This window comes from Accipiter gentilis, chromosome 4 (assembly GCF_929443795.1).
Source record: "Accipiter gentilis chromosome 4, bAccGen1.1, whole genome shotgun sequence".
Lineage (NCBI taxonomy): Eukaryota > Metazoa > Chordata > Aves > Accipitriformes > Accipitridae > Astur > Astur gentilis.
In genome coordinates this window covers 41,848,399-41,869,813 of record NC_064883.1, presented here as the reverse complement: position 1 = coordinate 41,869,813, position 21,415 = coordinate 41,848,399, and the positions used below count along the sequence as shown (strand labels likewise).

Here is a 21,415-nt window from a genome sequence, read left to right as displayed (position 1 = left end):
GCAATCACAGCTTAGAGATAACACCAGAAAAAAGGCTCCTGAGAATATCCTGCTCTTTCTTTGGAGAAAAATGAGCCAGTATGTATGGCTTTCAAGCATAAATAGCTATTGAAGAGACAGGAATTCTAACAGTTTCACTTGGAAGCAAAGACAGAAAGAGAATGCCTTTGAAAGGCAGAAAGAGAAATGGAGAAAGCAGCTTTTTTTCTCTTTGGTCTTTACGCATCATGCCTGAACCGCAGAAATTATGTGGATGGATCTTTTGGAAAAATGACATCTTGGAGGCGAGAACAGTAACTACCAAGGAGTTTTACTAAAATGGATGCTTCTATACTGGAATGAAAGTACTCACACAGGAAATGTAACAGGCACTTTATGTTAATATAATAATGCTTCAAATTATTACTATTACTCTGAAAACTTTTGGTAACTTACAATTAATGAGTTAAAGGCAGAATCAGAAGAATTCATCCTAAGTAAACCAGAGCGGAGCAGGTATGCAATTTCAGGGCAATGGAATTATCACCATTTCTTAATAATTACCTAAACACAAGGCTCCCTATGTCCTGAAAAACAGCAACACCGGACCATTGATTTGCTTCTTCAGCTTTAAGGCTGAAAATTGTCTCAGCTGGTGGAAAAACTTTTCTTGAGCGTAGTATGTAATACGTGTCAGAAACACTCGCTCTTTTGAGATGTGCAGAGTAGATACTGGTAAAAAATAATCATCTCTTTCTGGATTGCACTAACAGGAGTGTAATTTTTAAAAGGCTGTTAGAATGGGAACTGGGGGGGGGGTGGTAGCGTGCTCCGGGACCCAAACTGCCACCGGGCTGCCCGCTGGCTGCCGGAGGGGCTGCCCCGGCTCGGCAGGCAGCATCCCCCATCCTCCCTTCACAGGGAAGCCCCTCCGGGCGTCTCCAGCGCCGGGGGCAGGCTTTCCCTCCCCGGCAAAGGCGCTTCACTCTCCTCCTCCCTCCTGAGGAGCCGCGGTTCTCCTCAGGGCTGCCACCTGGGGCCGAGGCTCATCGACCACCGCTTCCCGCCATTTCTCCTCAGAGCTCTCCCCGCCTCTTCCCTCCGGGAGCCCCGCCCCCCGCCTCTCGCCCCGCCCTCCCGCAGCAACGCCTCGCTTCCCCCGCCCCCGTCGGTAAGGCCGTTACACGCCTCAGCGCGCCCCGCCGGGCCGGCAGGGAATCGAGGGGAACCCGATTCTCATCTCCCTCTGCCGAGCGCGGGGCGGGGGCGGTGCTGCGCTCGGCGCTCGCTTGCTCAGGCCTGCGACGCCCTCCGCTGAGGGAGGGGCGCGAGGGTGATGCTCGTTGCCGCCGCCGCCGCCGCCTGAGCGTCCCCGTCCCGCCCCGCGGTGGTGGGCATGGGGCTGGGCTCCAGCTCCCAGGTCCCCGACGGCGGCGCCGAGGGCTTCCACGTACACGGGGTGAGGCTAGGCGGCGGCCGTTTACGCGGGGGAAGAGAGCGGGAGGGCCGTGAGGGGCGGCGGGCGCTGAGGCGGGGTCCCGCTTCCCCCCCCCTCCCCCCTCCGCCGCCGCCTGTGGTGGCTGAGGGAGACCGAGCCCGGTACGGGAGAGGGCGCTGGGCTCGGGGCGGCGGGCTGCCTGGCCACCCACCTGTGTGGTTTGGTTTTTTTTTTCCAGAGAACTGCCACGACGGCAGGGGAGGAGCGGCCGCTCCGCTCCCGGTAGGCAGCGGGTGGCCGCCCCGGCGGCTTCGGCGGGCTCGGAGCCTCCACTGCGAGGGCCGAGGGGAGCCCTGTGTGCTGCTCTCGAGGAATTTGAAAGAGCTTGAGAGTAGTAGAGCCCTCCCTGCTGCCCTCCAAACTCCCCAAACTTGGCTAGTTTCTCTGCCGATCTTTACAGCGTCTGGGCTGGGGTTAATTCCTGCTCCGGACAGTGTTTTCCTGAGGGGCCGCTGCTCACAGGCGCTGTATGTAGATGCCGATCTGTTGTAGCTCCTCTATCTGGCAAATGGCCTGGACGTACACAGGTTTAAGTGCGTATCTTGGAGCTTAAAGATAGGCGGGGGTGTTGCTGATGACAGCTGTTGCGTAAGTTTATCATTTCATTTCGTTGGTGGTCTTCCTCCCCGAAATAAGAGTGAGGCGTTGTTGCCACATTGCTCCTTTCCACTTCATCAGCAGTTTGTGTTTCTCAATATCACAAGATGTGTTTAGGGTACCCGTGTTGTTATGTAATCTGCTTTTGTCAAGTCTCCTTAACTGAGTTAACTCCGTCAGAAATGACTGTTGGTCACCAGCTTCCTCCTCCTTTCATGTTAAGTGCAGGATACTGCTCAGTTTTCTCTACTGGAGGATGATTTTGGTGACCTACAGCGTGCAGGAGACAAAGTAATTTCTTTTTCCTCCGGGGAATTCATGCAACTTTTGATATGGTGTCATTTTGAAAACCAAATACGGCAGGATTTTTTGCAGCTTACAGGTTCGTGTAGGAATCTGTGTGGCTTTTAGGCATCTGAACAACAATGTCATGAGCTCCGAAATAACTTCCATGTACTTCTTTTTGTCTGCGTTTTCATCTTTGACGTTGTGTTACGTGATAGTTTCATTGTAAGGCTTCTTGCACGTTATTTAGAATTTAGATGTAAACTTTCTTAACCTTTTTAACTTTTGGTTTGGTATAAGCTGGCTGTTTGCTTTTAGTGCAGTTTAGGGTTGTGATGAAAGTTAATACTTCCTACTCCAATTGTGGTTACAGTGGTCAGTCTTGACTGTTTAATAATAAAGCATGATTTTTTTTTTTTTTTTGCTTTAAAAGCTTTTGCTGAAGTATATTTTATAACTTGTATAGACAGTTATGCCAGCAGAAGCCCCAATATCAGTACAACTTTATTTAAAAAAAATAAATATATAGCAGTTTTAACTTTGCTAGCAATGAACTACTTAGTTTAGATGATGCGTGGATTGTAACCTAGCACTTAAATTGTGGGGTGGCTTTCAGGAGTCAAATATATTGCAGGTTAAGGGCTGTACTGCTGAGTTAACAAAAACTAAAGTTAAAAGCAGTGCAAACTGTTAGCACCTTTGCAGTGGTTGCCTTAATATCATGTTGCTTTGTTAGTAAACTTTGAAGTGGGTATACTCTCATACACTCTGCATGTATCAAGTTCTGTGTAACTCTTGGTGGGTTTTATCCTGTTGTGAATGGATTTTAATAGGTATTCTCTATATTTCTTTATTACATCTGTTTTACACTAACTTTGTTGTAATGAAATTGAGATGTTGCAACTCTTATTTCTTATGAATCTTTTGTAAGTGATGGCAATCTTCTTGACCAGTACTTGTGGTTAGCCATGCGTTTGTAGCATACTCTTTTAAGTGTTCCTATTCTAATATGCTGTAAATTCTGGGAACCTAGCTGTAAATTGTGCTTATGTAAAAAATGGCTGTGATGTAGTTGGGGTCTCTTGATGTGCTCAGGCTACTAGCAGCATGGAAGAAAATCCTGCAGCAGCACTTTGAAAACTAAGCCCTTCTCCAAAGTCTCCAGTATTTAATAATTCCATGCTGTGCACTCTGAATCACAATACTTGTGTATTGCGTGGGGTTCAAACCCTGTTTCTTACAGCGTAATTTGGACACCTGTTGTTCATAGCCTTATAAAAATAAGTTCACAGTTGTGGACTGCTTCCCAAGGTCTGTCATTTGGTATCTCATCTCTGGCTCAACTCAAAAGTAAACATTGAATCAAGTGTAAAGGTTAACACTGGCACCTAATGTAACTAGAGATCAATGTTATAATAAAAACAAAATGTATGTTTTGCAGGTTCAAGAAAACTCCCCAGCTCAACAAGGAGGACTGGAACCTTTCTTTGATTTTATCATTGCCATAGGACACACTAGGCTTGTAAGCCTCAAATGATTTTATTGTTTGGGTTTTTTTTCCCCTGCATGAAATATGGGTATTGTAGTGATGAAGGGTAGAAGCCAAAGCTGTCACAGTAAAGAAAGCTTTTCATATTGGACATTGCATATGGCATTCAAAAGATAAAGTAAAACTTGGTGGTTTTCAAAGTCTCTTCTCTGGCTGGATCCAAATTTGAGGAGTCTTACTTATGCCTTTAGTCACCTTAACTTCTTAACAGATTAACACAATGTTTATGAAATATCATTCATGCATATTTTCTGCCACAAGGTGGATATTGAACTGGGGAGTCAATGGTAAGAGCTCAACATTTGTTTAAACAAACCTGTTTCAACATTTGATAAAATATGAAAAAGGAGGACTGGGATCAGAGGCGTGAAGTAAAATGTTGCTCCTTATTGTTAGACCACATAGTTGAGATCTAATATTGCTGATACTATTTAATAGCAGTTACGAAGAACAGGAATGTAAGTGATGTAACAGAGTAAGTACTTATGTAAAGGGACATGAGTTGACAGTACTGACTTCTTTCTAATTAAAGAAAATTGAACTGCTAGGACTGATTGTGAAACACAGAGCCTAAACTTTGATGGTTTGGGGTCTTTGTATTCGAATTCCGCCACAGGTGTGACATCTGTGTTACAGGTGCAACTAGAAATAATGTTAATCATATATCTCTTTCTGCGCTCTACAGAATAAAGAAAACAACATGTTGAAAGATCTGCTGAAGGCAAATGCTGAAAAAGCAGTGAAGCTGGAGGTGTATAATATCAAAACAATGAAAATAAGAGAGGTGGAGGTGATACCCAGTAATATGTGGGGAGGACAAGGTCTTCTTGGAGCCAGCGTGAGGTTCTGCAGTTTCCAGGGAGCCAATGAACATGTGTGGCATGTTTTGGTGAGACAGAATTCTTTGGTGGCTCGTTAGTGTTCATATAACCTTGTTTTAAGGCGTAATGTTTAGAAGTAACTTTTATGTAGAAGTACAATGCTGAAATCGCACAGAAGAATGCAACACAGTCTTGAAGGTTTGTCTGAGCTACTTGAAGAGGGACAAGTAGTGGATGACTTTTAGTGTTGCCTGTCACTATGAAGAAAAATAACTCCAACCCAATCGGACTAAATAGTGTGTCATGAGGAGGTGTTTTCATCTTATGTTGAAGATTCAATGGCAAAAGCAAAAAGATTCTGGCCTGATTGGTGTCTCTGTTGGCTAAACTTCATTAAATGAATAATAATGTTTCAAAAAGCACCAAAAATTATTTTAAAATTAAGAGGGAGAGCTGAAAGAGTAGAACTGAATAGAAAAGACTGTTTGTTACATTTCTGGTTATTTAAATAAATGCAACTTCTCAACGTCTTCAGAGTATCTCATACCTCATTTTGAATGGGTAGCATCCTGGTCTTTCTTATTCAGCATGTTTTACAAGATGTCACACCTAGATGTAGACTGTTCAAGGACTTCTGTTTTGTCCCATAAACAAAACATTCTTTCCTTCTGTTGTTTTTGGAGTTAGCTTTCTATTTTGATCTTGGCGTAGTTTATCCTGCTCTGAGTACAGATGACACGTATCATTCTTCTACAGGATGTTGAACCTGCATCTCCTGCAGCTCTAGCTGGTCTCCAGCCATACACTGACTACATTGTTGGATCTGATCAGATTCTTCAGGAGGTAGGGTACATTTTCTTTCAAGTAGTAACTGAATGTACATCAAACGTATGGGGATAGTGTTTGGCGATTTGGGGAGATTGATGTTTATGACAGATGCTTTACAGCTGAGGTAAACATTTATCTTTTTTTAATGTGACAATAAAAAAAGAGTTGCCCCTAAAGATCAAACTATATGAGAGAGTTTTAGTCTGTCTCTGGGTTTTTAATATCTCACATTGAAGTAAGTAACTTCATAAAATGCTAACTTGCTTCCAGCTCCTTGTCTTGCACATTTGAGTTTAATAACTACTACTTACTTTTTTTTTCTTAGTCAGAGGATTTCTTTTCACTGATTGAATCCCATGAGGGGAAGCCGCTGAAGCTGATGGTTTATAACACTGAAGCAGATTCCATTCGAGAGGTAGTTGTGACTCCCAATGGAGCCTGGGGTGGAGAAGGAAGGTACTGATCTCCGGACAGTCACTGGCTGATGACAGGTTATATACTCACTGTAAATGAGCTCCTGTTAAGAGTATTATTACTTTTGATTACAGCTTGTTGTTTTCAAGTTAAGCTTTGTTTTCTTACACTTGTCACACAAAACTGTTCATCTTCCCATAAAAAAACTAGCTTAGAACTAGGAATTAGACATGTTCTGGACCTAATCCTGTTTGAGTTGAAACCAATGGCAAAACCCGTGTTGACTTCCCCGGTAGCAGATTCACTAGCTACATTCTTATAGTCAAACATTCAGTTACAGCAAGAACAAAATCCACATCAGGTCAGATTATATATTTTGTAAAGATATAAAAATAATCAACTGAAAGCTAAGCTACGTATGTCTAAATGTCAATTGCAGAGTGTTCCTTGAGTACTATAAGTAAGTGAAATGATTCTTGCAGGTAGGTATATCTTGCTATAGATTATACAGACTCAAACTCTTTTTGTTTTCATAGAGTCAAAATTTAAAATGCTTACTAGCTTTGTTAAGAACACCTTTTTTTCAAGTCTTGTTTTACTTTTCTTGTACAGTTTAGGATGTGGTATTGGGTATGGCTATTTGCACAGAATTCCAACACAGTCTATAATATCGAAGAAGAAGCCAGAAAGCAAACCACCTTCACCCCTACCAGAAGCTGGAACTCCTGTACCATCTGCTAATGGTTACACAGAGGTATGTAAGAAGTAAGTTCATACCTCTGGCACGTTCTCTGGAGTTTCAAAATTTTCTACTTGTTGGAACATTCATAACACAGTATATTTGAGTACAACATACAGTATTGCTTGACTGAAATGGAGTTAGGTGAAGGGAGAGTGAGAACTGATGATGCTGAGCAGATGACAGATCGCCAGTGTTGGCTGATATTTTCCTCCCGTTTTGAAGACCTGCATACTACAGCTGTATCAGTCAATGAGAATCACATTAGAAGAATACCCCGTTCACTAGGAAATAAAATATGCCTACAAGAACTAATTATGGACTGTTCTTCTAAGAACATACTGGCTTTAAAAGGCTACATTGGAACATGTCCTAATCAGTGGCTTGACTTTGTTTTAGCATCATAGATTCTCTCTGAATTGGTGTACTTGGAGACTGAGGCAGAATGCTTTCATAGGAAGGTCATCTTCAGGTGAAGCTTTCAATATAAAAAGATGCTTTTCCTTCTTACTGTGTCATTTCAGACTCCATTATTGGCACCTACTTCTCAGAGTGACAACTCTGAAATAGTTATGAACTTGGATCATTCCACAGATCAAGAAATGAGTGGTTATTCACCAGAAAGCTCCCTTTCTCCTCCTCCTCCTCTCCAGAGAGTCATGGATCCAGGTATATTTTCTTAGGTGCTTTTTTTCAGCAATTCTTTAGAGGACTTCTAAGTAGACTAATAAGCTCTTAAACAAGTTTGAGACTTAAGTGCAGCACTATGAGCATTGGTGGTTGTTTTCCTTGAAGTTTTTGACTTCAGTGGATTTCAGAGCTGTAGAATTTGGGTACTGTGAGCCTGACTGAGGTGAACATTCTGTAGAAGTCTTTCCACTGATGTCAGCTAACAGTGAGGTTAAATTTATTTGCGTTTAGTGGGGAGGGGACTTCACTGACTTAAATCTGGATATAACATGTCTCTGAATCTAGAATTCTGTGTTATATAAAACAGTACTCTAATACTTGCTTTCTCATTCAGGATTTCTAGACATGTCTGGTATTTCATTTCCTGAACTCACTAACTTCACAAAAGTATCCAACGTGTCTTCCTCTGCCTCCTTCAACATGCCAGCAGCAGATGCTTTAGTAGGCACTGAAAAGTTAATGTTGAACAATGACGCTCCTGCTTATTTTGGTAAGTGTATTCAAGATTTCCTTTAGGCCTCTGACCTAATTTCTGGAATGGCACCAACTCACGCCTGCTCAACAGTGTCATGCTTTCTGGAAATAAGCCAATTTTACAAAAAACCAGAAAGGGGATTGGCTAAAATGAGATGGAAAAAGTAGCAGAAATCAGGTATAGAAGTGGAAAAAACTAATAGGCTTTTTTTGTAAGATTACAGAATGTGTGTCTTTTTCTTTAGATGAAAATGTTGGTGATCCAAATTAAACTGATCTTAAAAGTAGGTATTTCTAAAATTGGTGTAAATTAATTTTTGTACCACAGGCTTGTCTTCACAGTTGTAAAGTGAAAACAAAATTGCAGTCATCTTAATAGTGACTTTTCTTTTTAAAGAAAAAAAAAAATCTTCACATTATGGATGCCTTTCCCTTTTAAAAGGTGGGGTGACTAAGAGTTGTAACACAAAATAAAACATCTCTAGCATAAGAATACAGCAGAGCAAATCGTTCATGGTTTCTTAAAAACATGCTTGCACCATCAAGTTGTCTGGATTTGGGGAGAACTGAGTGAACGCAGCCCGTGTATTTAACAGCTGTGAATCTGGTTATGTGCCTGTACAAGCTGATTCTTCTAGATGCATGGTAACCAGAGGCACTGTCTGTTAGCTTGACAGTTTTTTGGTTTTTTACAAACTATTTCCATTTCCCAGAAAATGCCACAGCTTTGGGCCCTGAAGATGTAACCATGCATTCTGAAGGCTCAGTCAAGCAGCCCGAGTTGGACGACCTACTGCCTTCAATTCCATCTTTACCTTCTTTTGCTCTTCCTAATGAAATTTCTTCAAAAACGACACTAGGAACTGATCCCAATAACCAAGAAACAAAGCTGCTCTTAAACAGTATTGAGAGCTCATTATCCACTACTCCGGTGAAACCAGATGATGAAGCAGCATGTGAACAGAAAGAGGAAGCAGCTGCACAAGATTGTGAGTGAAATGGATGCTGCTTTTGTTTACAGACCGCCGTATGGTGTAATACTACAGCTTGGAATATTTTTCTGATCTTGAAAGAATTACAGTTATCTATTTTGTTAGTGTAGACAATATTATAAAAGAAATCATAAGAAATACATATCCTATTGTCTTTTCCGGTCATGGTTTAATGGATTGATCTGTGTTCAAACTTTGAATGCTGTCCAAAATCACCGAATTAATGGAGCAATTAATGCAGAAACAAGTTGGAGACTGGCAAAATGCCAAGTTCCTGAATTCACGTTTGCCTACAACTGCTCCTGAATGTATTGATGAAGGCACTCTGCCTGAACAGTGATGCTTAATGATGATTTTCTCAGTATCATTGATGGCATTAAAAAAAAAATAATGTTATGGTTTTGACTTGTTAGAAAGCTTTTCTAATGGTACACCTCAATTAGACAGTTCTTGTGACTTTCAAGGCATTTCCTTCCCCAAGATGTCTTTATTTCTAATGACTACTCTGCCAAGTGTTATTGTTCTTGGTTTAGAGTCCTTTCTCTGTAACAGTTATTCATGTACCTTCTCTACAACTACTTTTGCAGGAAAGGAAGTACCGCACGGTTTGAAGTTGCAGCATATAGATAGGACAAAATCATGTTGGTGGGTCCTGTCATTCACTTCAGCTTTTCAGTGGATGAGGGGGTTGTCTCACAGTCTGTTGGGGTTTTTGTGTGGTGTTTTTTTTTTTTTTAAAAAAAAAAAAGGAGGGGGGGAATTATGATGGTTATTTGAAACAAACTGAAGTCAAAGATGATTTTAGGCCAGGCCCATGTGTTTTCAGGGTGATTAGCCTTTACAGTGGAGCTGAATATGTCTTGGTTTCTGTAGTGATGGAGAAATAGCTTTTCTTCAGTTGTGCTTTACTATTTATCCATTTCTATTTTTATACAAATCATGGTAAGTTTAAGACATGGGGATGGAGCATGTTAGTGCAGCAACATCTGTTGCTTTTTGTAGCCTTTTTGTTTTGTTTGCACTTGTCTTCAAATAACTTCTGAATGTAACAGCAAACATGAAATGAACAATGAAAGAAATGTGGGTGTTTTTATACCTCTCAGGGCAGTGATTTATCATGGAGTTTTAAGGCTGCTGCTTGGGAATAACTTCACTATAGCTGGTACAGTTAGTGTGGTGAAAATCCTTCACAGATTAAGAGAATGGGGTACAAGGTTAGGTGTGTGTTTAAGCTATAAACTAGACTATACTTCTTTAGTACAACATCATCTGATTTCCTTTTGTCTGCCCTGTCTCCTGATACGTTTCTCCCTTGTGCACTATGGAGATCAGTAAGCGAAATGACTGACTAGGCTGAAATCTACTAACAATGCAGGATGGGCAGTCTGGGTCACACAGCTGTGCCCGTGACAGCTCAGCTGCAGCAAAGGGGTGCAGGCGAAGTTGCAAAGCAAGAGTGGTCTTCCGATGAGTACACCCTTAGATAAAATCTATCCTTTGTATTCCTTCGTCTCTGCTGTTAGTCTGAAATACTGTTTTCACATAAAATACAGTGGCTCTGAACAGGATGGTCAAAATATCTTTTGCTTTAAAGAAGAATGCATTAAGCCCTTAACTGCAGGTAGTAGAATTAAGAGATTTGAAATCTAGTCTGCTAAATGGTCTGTTAATAATGAACAGATTTTCTTCTCATATTGCTAAAATAAATTTCCTTTTTTCTTCCCTCCACTGACTGCTACAAGTGTGAACAGCCAAACACTAAAAATAAATGTAATTTAAGCTATTGGTAAGTTTGTTTGGTCTCGGAGCCTGATGACTGAAAACATCTAGGTGATCTGTTTGGTTTTTTTGTTCTTTATTTAGGACTGCTTCTAATCTTACACCTTTGTCAAAACTGTTTTTCAGCTGGTAGTAGCTCATTTAGGTGATGCTGTACCGTAAGCACCCTTTAGAAATTTAAGAACAGGGAATGTCAAAACTGATACTAAATTTCAGATGTCACAGTAATAAATGGCTTAACACTTATGCCAGTCTGTGTCCAGCCTAATTTATGTTAAATGGCTCTTGGAAGGGGAGGTGGGGAGTCTTCAAAAGTGTATGAAGACTTGATTCTTTTTTCATAACATCCAACTGAACAATGGTCTAACATACCCATTTAGAAAACCAAATAGAGAGTTAAACCTCTAGCAGTGGTATGTTGTATTCTCCTAACCTATAACTTTATCATTTAAATGCTAAATAAGTTGAAGAGTTTAATGTCCTCATCAAATTCCTTTTCTCTTGACAATTTGGAGACTACATTTTGAAATGCCTGAAGCTACCTCCCTGCTGAAACAGAGAAGTAGAAAGTACTCTTTTACTTGTGGGTGCAGAAGTAACAAAGCTGATTAGAATTTCTTAGTTTCAAAATAAAACCTAAAAAGAGTAGGAGAAGCTCCTGAGAGTGGCTGGATTCAGAGAGGCTCTAATTGTGCTGGAGATGGGGGACTCCTGCCTCACCTGCCTGCTGTCATTGCAAGTGTAGACAGCGGGAGAGCCACCCCCTCTGATACAGACTATGTGCTGCAGACCAAGGTGGAGCATTTGTGATTACCTCACTGCTGCTGCCACCATCTTAATTTGGGGAAGATTCAGGAAGGGAATGACCAGGTACTACTGCTGAAAGAAATGTACCTCATAGGGCCTGTGAGGATAGACCAGTTCTGAAGTAGTAAAGGCAATATTTTATTTTGGTCTGAAACAAATGAATGGTTGCAGAAGACAGCTATTTTTGAGTGAAATGGCTCTAGCGGTCCACTTCTGTATTTGGGATTTGAAACAAAAGAACCCTCAACAAATCACAATCACCCAGGTGCTGTTCCAAACAGCTACTCTTTCCAGGTAAGTAGGAAAGCTGTGTATTGCCTTGTTTGCTTCTGTATACTTTGAGGGCATCTACAAACCTGACAGTGATAGTTCTTTCACAGACACAAAAAGGATTATTGCAGCAATATCACAAGGAGGGCAAAACAAAGGGAGGAGGATGTTGCCTTAAGAGTGCTTTGTACTAACTTCAGAGCTTGGATGCAGTGGCTGTGTAGCTTGACACTTTGGTGTGGCCAGACACAACAGGATAAGCTTCCAGACCAGGGATTAATAGTCACGCCTGAGGACGTGAGTCTGGCAGACGTTAAATCCAAAGAGGCTACCAGGAGCTCAAGCGCTACAGCAAGGATTAGGCAAAAGACATCTCTAAGCCATGCCTCTGCTAATGGGCCAGAGCACCTGGGTGCTGATGGTGGTTAAACACAGGATGGGTGCTCGGAGGGGCAGCAGGACCTTTATCCGCCCGGATGCTCGCAACTCTACTCAACAAGGGCGGCAACAACTTGGTCAAGCCTTGCCCCCAGCACAGCTAACTTCAGCAGGTTGGACCAAGCCCTCCCTCCTGAGGTAAACTACTTGATTCATGGGAACTTCAGACAGTAGTAACCCTGTTATACTAGCAATGAGCATAACCCCCAAAAATCCTGATAAGGAAATAACCATCCTAGAGATAAATATGCAAATCTTATTATTAATAGCAATAGGGATGCTGAACTAATTCCAGCTGAACTTGAACATGTGAATAAATGTATCTAGCATCTTTAAGGTGAGTAAGTACTGGCAAGAACAGTTGAAATACTAAATTCAGGCAGTGATGACTTTGTTTTCCCTCTCAAACTTTCACAGCAGGTTTGACAATTTACTGAATCTTTTGCTGTACTATTCTAGGCTGTGTTCAGAAGCTGTTCATCCAAGTTGCCACACTTGACTGAACTTCTCTTAGTTGTAACTAAGAAATGCTGCAGGAAGATAAGACTGCAATACGGAGTAGAGATCACACCACTCACATGTACTGATGGGCTTGAATTACGCATTTCCATAGCTGCTTGGGGGGTTCAAAATGTAATCTCACCTAGCACTAAGGATTACAGCACTAACTGGGGAAGCAGGAGCCTTCAGCTATTCTAGCACCCCTGTTCTCCTACACCATGAACTCAGCAGAAAAGGCAGGCAGCTGAGGCAGCCTTCCAGGGAGAAGCCTTTGATCCAGCATCCCCCTCAGCACCCTTACCCTTCTCCATCTTCCCCCATAACTGGGCAAGTATTTCCACCTCCAAGCACTAATGCCAAGAACTAGGCACCACTGCCTCTGGCTGTTACATGAAAGCAGCCACAGGTTGAGCGTGTTAATCTGTTACTTCTGGGCATTGCCACTAATGTCCACACACCCTCCCTCTTTGCTTTTGCCTTAAGCAAACACTAATTCACATTGGTTCTGCCATAAGGGCAATTTCAAAGCAGTCGTTTGGTTTATGTTACATTTCTGAGCTACAAAAAGTAATTAAGCATTCACAGTCCCATGAAAAAGATGCCTAGAACAGTGTCAAAATAGCCTCAGAGAGAGATAGGGCATGTCCTACCCGGCCTCTCATCAGTACCTCTGGTCTGCATGATGTTTGTACAGCTGCTTACAGAAAAACCTCCACCACAGTACAGGAAACTACTGTAGTCAATCATTTTCTTGATATTTAAGTGTGCATGTGCATTTAACAGTTCTGTTATCTAGCTGGGAGGTAACTCCACCTGGCTCTGTTGGGGAGCCATCAGCACATCTACAAGTGTAGCATTATGTGCTTAAAAATTGACCCTAAATGTCATGTTCAAGAAATTTCTAGGGATAAAGTTTGAATCAAAATAGGAACCCTGTGAAAGAAAAATACCTTGGTGCAATGTACTGGCCAAAATTTGGAGTCCTGTAATTGGCTTCACATGTTAACAGTCACTCTATACCTTCACCTTTGGCAAATGCATTCTCTCCCCGTCGCTGGCACCTCCATGCTAAATCACCTCAGCAAAATGACCTCTGCAACTTCCCTCTCTCCCCTGCCTCGGCAACTCCCAGGTCAACACGTTGGATAGTCGCCCACGCTTCAGCTCGCAGGATCTGAACCTTGGGACAGCTGTTCCCCGAGCAGCTCTCCTCGAGACTGACCAAGGAGTGCACCGTCAGTCCCCTGGTTGCCCCTCTCCCATGGAATACGGGCAACCAAACTAATAAATCCCAAGTCCCTTATTTTCCCACCGCTTGGCAATGAGGTTGAACTACATTATTATCTCCTGCCTAGGGCTTATTTTAAGTATTTTTTTGGTGTTTCTAAAAGTTAATGCTAAATTCTTCAAGTAGTTCTCTTCCTAAAATGATACTTGCACTTCAGCTGCAACTACTGAGCCTAGCTCTCCTGTTCTCAGCACTACTGCACCTGAAGAGGAAAAAAAAATTGCCCGTCATAGAAAAATGCTTTTCTGGGACACAGGTTACACTACTAAATACTAGATTTACAACTCCTTTCCATTATGAACTTGGAAATTAAAAAAAAACTTCTACAAATGAGCAGCATTTCCTATGATTCTGTCAAACTGGAACTCTATCTCAGTCCACAACGTCCCAACGAGCTGTGACTCTCATATGAACTTAACGCTGTGCAGGGGCCTCTCCTGCTCTTGCCTTCAGGACCCTTACAGACAGCACAATTCCAGAAAAGGTGACAGAAATTAAAGGGGAGTAGCAAAATAATGCCTCTCACTTGACATGGCATCTAAGATGGATGCTGGGAGCCTCTGCAAACACATTCGGTCGCTGAATTACTGCGTCTCCTCTGAGAGCAGCCGAGTTGCCAGTCCCCACAGCAAATGCTTTGAGTATTCTGTGCTGGTGTTTTCAGCATCAGGAAACCCAGTCTTGGTTTCCCATGCGTCTCTTACAGTGCTACAACCTTTCCACATCCAGAAAACTCCATGCCAACTGGCATGAGTCACTTGTAGCCAGGCTATCTTTTCTTACGTACTACATTGGTGTTGGCACAAAATATTTTCGTAGTACAAAAGCACGCACTGCCCATGCAAACAGTATGATTTGAGCACATTCTCCACCTCAACAGGATCTCAGAACTTTCATTTGAAGGCTTGCAGGCCTGCTAAAGTCTTATATCCCACCATATTACAAGATCCTCTTTAAAGGGACTTTGTTAAGGCACTGCCATTTCTTCAGCTGTTCTATTACTTGAGGCTTCAAAGGACTCTGAAGTCCTTTGTAGTACAACCATTAAGTGGCAATAGTCCAACCTCTAAAATTGCATAATTGATCCAATACACAAAACAACTGGAAAATATTTTAACTAAAGCCTTTTATTCTATACAACTGTGAAACATCATTTACCCTTCTGGCATTGCAGACTCTTCTGTCAATCTTTCCTGAAACTGTGTTTTGGGATGGTTAGAAAGAAAAAAAGAAGAAAAATTACAACCTTGGCTGATTTCAAACAAAATTACTGGGAGCAATTCCAATGTATACAATGGGACAGCAAGACAACCAGAAAAAAACCCCAAACCCGCAAACAGTGCCTATTGGAACAAGCGTAGACCCTTGCTACTAATAAATACAAGTCAGGACAATTTATCAATAAAAGTTACAGTTCTTTTTAAGCATTTAATTCACAAATATCACTAAAAATGTGCAGTTTTAGCACAATTGTGTCAAACTGAGCATACACAGAAATGGGGATTAAAAACTGAAACTGACTCTCAAATGACAGGGAAAAAGATGTGCTAGCTTAGTTCTGAACCATATTTTTGCTTAAGCCATGAATTTGTTTAGCTAGGTTAAGAGTGCAGAAGGTAATGATTTGACTATTTTTTCAAATAAAATACGATGAAAAATATTTCACTTTTTGTTTGACCAATACAATCCCAGTAATATAATTTATTGGGACTTTCTTTAGGCCTCAACCTAAATCTTGATAGCAAGATACAGGAAGGGCAAGAGCATATGTCTCCTGAAGAAACTCAAATAATATACTGCCCTTTGAAGGCACTTGTGCTTCTGCTTCAGATAAGAGTCATTTTTACACAATTTCTTTATGAGGATTTGTAATTTGTTCTGGCTACAAATAGTTTTCTGGGACAGCCCCACATTTTCTCACAAAAAGCTGAAATGCCTTTACCCCCTCCCCCCAATAAGTTAAACTCTATAAAAGACTACTATGAGTCTATGACAGTCACAGATTTTTAGAAATAACAGTGAAAAGAAGATCTGCATAAATCTATAACAAAAGAACAACTGCATATAAAACTTCGGAAAAGAAGGATAAGTATTTTTATATCATGAATATGAAATCTGCTGAGAAGTTTCTGAAGTTTAACATTAAACATATGAAGTTATTTTCAGAATGGTCTGAAGGTTTAACAAAATGTCACATAGTTATGGAGCACAGTTACCAAAAATTAGACTAGTGTGTCTTTAGAACACCTAGGACACAGTGCAGGAAGTCGTTATATATATTAAAAAAAACACCCTCATTAAGTTTCTGCAAAGCATGTTCACTCTATTATGATGCACAGCATCATTGGACTGACCCTGCTACAATATTTATCTAGTGTTCTTATTCTGCATGTCAACAGCTCTCTAAAGCAACAGTTGCGTTGCAGTATTAAAACACTTCTAATATTAACCCTTCATTTGCAATTAAATGGGCCAATTCTTTCAAGTATGCAATACCTATTTTCTGTTGTTTTTCTTTTCCAAATTTCTTCAAGTGGTAGAAATGTTTGAGTAACCTGTGACAAATCATTGTAGGAACTCTATGAATGGAATGTACTAAAAATACCTTGTGTGCACTTCTGAATTATATTGTGAACACAGCGACTAATATGGCCAAAATGGTTTCATATCAAGCATGAGCAGATGAGGATATGTTCTGGAAAAACAAAAGCAAAAAGGAGGAAGCAAAAGTCTGCACTGGATTATCATCCGTTCTCTGTACACCTCACACAACACGAACCACTTGGGGACTTCCCATCTCATTGGATGAGACTAGGACAGACTTTAGTTTAAGTCATATAGATTTTTTTCCTCTATATTACAGATCTATTAGTCACTTCAATTAAATGTATACTTTCCGTCCATACTGAGTCATTAGAAGTCTCATCTACCTTAGGGGTTCAGTGGGCTTCTATAGTACTACTCTTGGAACCAGTACAGTATGGTCAAGTAAATAAGCAACCATTTGGGTCCAACACTCCCTTCACGTTGATTTCTGGCGATAATGAAGCGTCAGATCACCACCACTCTTCCAAATGAAGTGCTTTACAGTTCGAAGGTCCATATTCGGATCCAGAACCTAAACAGTAAAAATTCATCTTTTACTCCACAAATCTGATAGATTGACAGAAATTCAAAGATAAAACACTCTGGTTTGCATGTATGGGTGAACTGACATCAAAGACGAACCATGCAAAGGCTCAGATTTTTCAACTAGCAAGTAAACCTAATGCATTACTGAAAGATTTTAGCAATGTAACATGTTACTTCATATTACAACCACCTCCTCAATATTTAATCTTCATGCACTTAATATTTTGGAAAAAAATTAAACTCTGCTAGAAATGTAGAATTCAAAACATTCCAAAAATGTTACAAATGGAACTCTTTGGAATTGTGTTAAGCCCGTTTGTTGAGTATGAGTAAGTAATCCTATAAAGGCTACTAGTCAGACCAAATTAAACAGGCATGCTATATAAATTCTTCGATCTGGCTATCTGCAGCTGTCTGAACTTGTGTCAGCAGTGAGTTAACATGACGTCAAAACACCTAGTTTTAAAGGTAACAGATAATATATAGCATATTTCAAGTATTCAGAAATTCACAACTGATACATTGCTAGACACTGGTTTTGTTCACAGGCTAAAACGCCCAGGTAACTTACCTGGTCCTGGCACAGAAGTTCAATCTTCTCTTCTGCTAGCACAGCAATGTCCTCCTCTTTTTCTTGTTCACCTGCTTTTTCGTTATTGGAAGAGCTAGTTGTCTGAGACTCATTATCCAAGTTTATGATTTTCTCATACACGTGTTCCATCACTTTTCTCACCTGAAGCATATCACTTGCTGACAGTCGGTCTCTATACAAGGTAAGTGAAGTATGGCAGGAAAAAACTTGAGAAACGACATTTCTTATCTTCACAATACCTTAATCTGTAGCAAACTATGCAAGTACACAGACAAGCTCTTTATATTATAAGTTTAATAGGAAATTATCAGGATCATGCAGAATACCATGATCATAACAGCTATTTATCCAAAGAGTCACACAGCAAAAGGGACTCAGATAAGTGGCAAGATATTCAAAAGACCGAATTAAAATCAAACCTTAGATTAAAAGTATTGTACACAACACTCATTCTTTCAATAGAAAAAGGATTAGTAAGAGAAGGACAGAGGGCATGGAATAATAAAAGTGGTAAGCCAGAATATGCTGTTCACCTTACTACGTTAACAGAAGGGCATTCTAAAGTAATAATCAGCAGTGGTTTTAGTACAAAGAACACAAAAAGCCTACGAAGGTCCTCTTTCACAAATTGTCTCCGATGTGAAGAATTCAATAAGACCTAAAGAGGAACTAGGCATTTGTGGAAAATACTGATAATTGTTGCATAGAAATGGTAGGCATACTGTCTATGACATTGACCTCATATCCGAGGACCTGCATTGATTTCTAACCTATATAGCTCCCAGTTACAGCTAGTGTGACAGGCAGACTATCTTGCATTCCCTACTGTCATGTTTTGTACCTTCTCCTTTTTAAAAACTATTACTCACCACTGTTAGTAATAGGAAACATAATATAAAACTGGTTCTGAACAGTGTAACAATCTGCAAGTTCCTGTTTTCTGATTAATACCACAAAATACAGAAAGTCTAATTTCAGTAGTTAGTTCGTAGACATTTCTTAGGATAAACTTAAGCAACTGCCCACTGAACCCAAAAGAAACCTACAGTTCTTTCAAATACTCTGATATAATTCAACGCTTCAAAGTGATGCTGCTTAAATGACTAGAAACTTCTACAAATTCTCCAAGCACAATATGATTCTCTGGCAAACTGGGTGTTGTTTTTTTTTTTTTTTTTTTTTTTTTTTTTAATTGAGCTTGCAATTCTCTTTCTGCAGTTTTGAGAGCAAATATGCATTACTTACTTTTTTAGAGTTTTTGCCCCTGATGATGAATGAGGTTGGAGGTAGAAGGGAATCTTATTGAATTTGGGCATATTTTTCTAGAAAGAAAAAAATTTGAAAAGTGTTAATTTATGGTGAACTGTTACCAGCTCCTATTTCCACCAGCTGGTATGTGATGTATATTCAGCTCCTAATTATCAAAAATCAAGAGAAATTCTTAATCAACATAACCACCACAGCCAACTTCCAAATTACTCATATTCCTGAGATGCTTCAATTTAGAAGATGCACATACCATCTAGCTTTTGAATATAAATTATCATTTATTTCAAAGGCAATTAGATAGTATCAAAAGGCTGCTGCAATATGAAAAGTATTCTCTGTTCCTGAGCTCCACACTTGAAAAGGATACCAATTATGCACAGTGCTTTGAATTCTTATCTAAGACTTTCTGTCAAAAGAAAGTGAGCAAAAATACCTTAACTGGACACACAAAAAAAATGAATCTCAAAGGGTCTTGAATACAGACCTTGAGACCACTTATTTTAAATAGAAACAGAGCAAAAATTTAAAATGTCATTTCACATCTTGTGCAGTTAAAAAATTGTAGTTCATCTTAAAAAAAACAACGAAAAAGCAAAATCTATACATGATACTTACATCCACAGTGATGTCTATTACCCATTGTGGCACAGTTTCGTTAAGAAGCATAGATTCAGTTTCACCACCTGAATCCCGACATAATAACCTAAGACATACAGAAATAACCTTTATGAATAAAAAGAATTACTGTAATGTGCATTAAAAAGCTTTCAGAGAGGACCTGCCCTTTTAATGTGCAGGGAGCTTGAGCTTGGTTAGCTGGCCCTTCACATCATCAAACTTATTGGGGAAGTGATCACGTATTTTCTGTAAAGACCAGACAAAGTAGCTGCAGGAAGAAGACACATCCCTAGAGCAGAAACAGGGAAAAGTATCTCAGGAGACTATAGGCTATGGCACAGAGAAATTAAAAAAAACTACTTTGCTCGTGGATTGCGTATGTTTGTGTGTTGAAGTACGAAACTGTCAGAAGAAGGGGAAAGGCACCTAGCACAAATCAATTCTTTTCTGCTTTGGGAAAATGAGTTTTGCATATAAAGCATCTGTTAAGCCCTCACCAAATGGAAAGAATAAAACCAATTTTAAGAAATGCACACACACAATGGTGAAACAAAGCCACATATAATTTTATCAATTCCAATTAAGTATTTTGTCAGACAGTCCTTAAGCCACCTTTGAGGTCCAATAAGCATGGCTTGCTCCCTCCAATCATGTCTTTTCAGTGTTCTCTTGAGAATAAGCTGCATAAGATCCACCAGTACAGAAGGGATGCAAATACTAAGCCCCAGCTACAATATAAATACACTGATACTGCAGAGGGGAAAAAAAAAATAATCAGTTTTCAAAGCTGAAAAAGGTTACCCTGTGTCCTGGTTTCAGCTGGGATAGAGTTAATTGTCTTCGTAGTAGCTGGTACAGTGCTGCGTTTTGGATTCAGTATGAGAAGAATGTTGATAACACACTGATGTTTTCATCAGTTCGCTGTTGCTACTTGTTGCTAAGTAGTGTTTAAACTAAGTCAAGGATTTTTCACCTTCTTAGGCCCAGCCAGCAAGAAGGCTGGAGGAGCACAAGCTTTTGGGAGGGGACACAGCCAGGGCAGCTGACCCAAACTGGCCAACAGGGTATTCCATACCATGGGACATCATGCCCAGTATAGAAACTGGGGGAGACTGGAGCTGGGGGGAATTGCCAGTCAGGAACTAACTGGGCGTCAGTCAGCAGGTAGTGAGAAATTGCATTGTGCATCACTTGTAATATTCCAATCCTTTTATTGTTATTATTGTCATTTTATTATTGTTACTATTACCATTATTAGTTTCTTCCTTTCTGTTGTATTAAAGTGTTCTTATCTCAACCCATGAGTTTTACTTTTTTTTCCCTCGATTCTCTCCCGTTTCTATCTCAACCCATGAGTTTTACTCCCCCCCCCCCCCCCCCCAATTCCCTCCTCCATCCTACTGGGGGTTGGGGGAGGGAAGGGAGCGAGCAGCTGCGTGGTGCTTAGTTGCTGGCTGGGGTTAAACCACAACACCCTGGTTTACTGACTAATTCAGGGACTGAAAGTTACGTCATTTTGGGGCCTATTCAGCCTGTGAAACAAAACCATCAAATCAAACATTCCCTCACCCCTCAAATTTAAAATTCACTACGTCCTTAAATATTAAATGCTTCATGGTATTTTAAAGCTTGGCATTTGTTTTGCAGCACTCTTAAACTGTCTCTGACATATCATATATCACAGTTAGGCTTTTCAACGTAGAATGAAAAGAAATAGAAGGGTAATCAGTATATACACATTACAATAAAGAACCTGTGCTCTTACCTGCCAGAGCTTAGGACCTTCTAATGGGTCACCAACTATAATTTTGGGAGCAGAAACCAACTCTCTAGTGAGTAGGATCTCCTGTCTGAG

General features: G+C 40.5%; 2 protein-coding genes across 3 annotated transcripts in view; one reads left to right on the top strand and one right to left on the bottom strand.

Moving 5' to 3' along the window:
• Window positions 1-1,307: 1,307 nt before the first annotated feature.
• On the top strand, window positions 1,308-10,649 carry GORASP1 (golgi reassembly stacking protein 1). 2 transcript variants are annotated; one of them, XM_049799140.1, is made up of 9 exons: window positions 1,308-1,438; window positions 3,801-3,881; window positions 4,594-4,797; window positions 5,486-5,572; window positions 5,883-6,013; window positions 6,584-6,725; window positions 7,235-7,379; window positions 7,735-7,890; window positions 8,588-10,649. In XM_049799140.1, exons 1-9 carry the CDS (start codon window positions 1,376-1,378, stop codon window positions 8,869-8,871), a joined length of 1,293 nt encoding a protein of 430 aa, XP_049655097.1. In that variant the 5' UTR covers window positions 1,308-1,375; the 3' UTR covers window positions 8,872-10,649. The 2 variants fall into 2 exon arrangements, with proteins under 2 accessions (XP_049655097.1, XP_049655098.1); XM_049799141.1 differs by lacking the exon at window positions 1,308-1,438 and adding an exon at window positions 1,878-2,065.
• A 4,409-nt stretch (window positions 10,650-15,058) lies between these two features.
• Window positions 15,059-21,415, bottom strand: part of WDR48 (WD repeat domain 48) — a 29,625-nt gene continuing 23,268 nt past the window's right edge. Inside the window, exons 16-19 of the mRNA XM_049799134.1 lie at window positions 19,558-19,645; window positions 18,919-18,995; window positions 17,653-17,845; window positions 15,059-17,067 (exon numbers count right to left, since the gene is read on the bottom strand). Of these exons, the coding sequence (XP_049655091.1) occupies window positions 16,972-17,067; window positions 17,653-17,845; window positions 18,919-18,995; window positions 19,558-19,645 (454 nt within the window). The 3' untranslated portion in view covers window positions 15,059-16,971. The remainder of the gene's footprint in view (window positions 17,068-17,652; window positions 17,846-18,918; window positions 18,996-19,557; window positions 19,646-21,415) is intronic.

Coding starts and splice junctions, on each gene's coding strand:
- GORASP1 (XM_049799140.1), top strand. CDS start 1,376: ATGGGGCTGGGCTCCAGCTCCCAGGTCCCCGACGGCGGCGCCGAGGGC. Junction 5,573..5,882: donor CTGATCAGATTCTTCAGGAG/GTAGGGTACATT, acceptor TTTTTTTCTTAG/TCAGAGGATTTCTTTTCACT. Junction 7,891..8,587: donor TGACGCTCCTGCTTATTTTG/GTAAGTGTATTC, acceptor TCCATTTCCCAG/AAAATGCCACAGCTTTGGGC.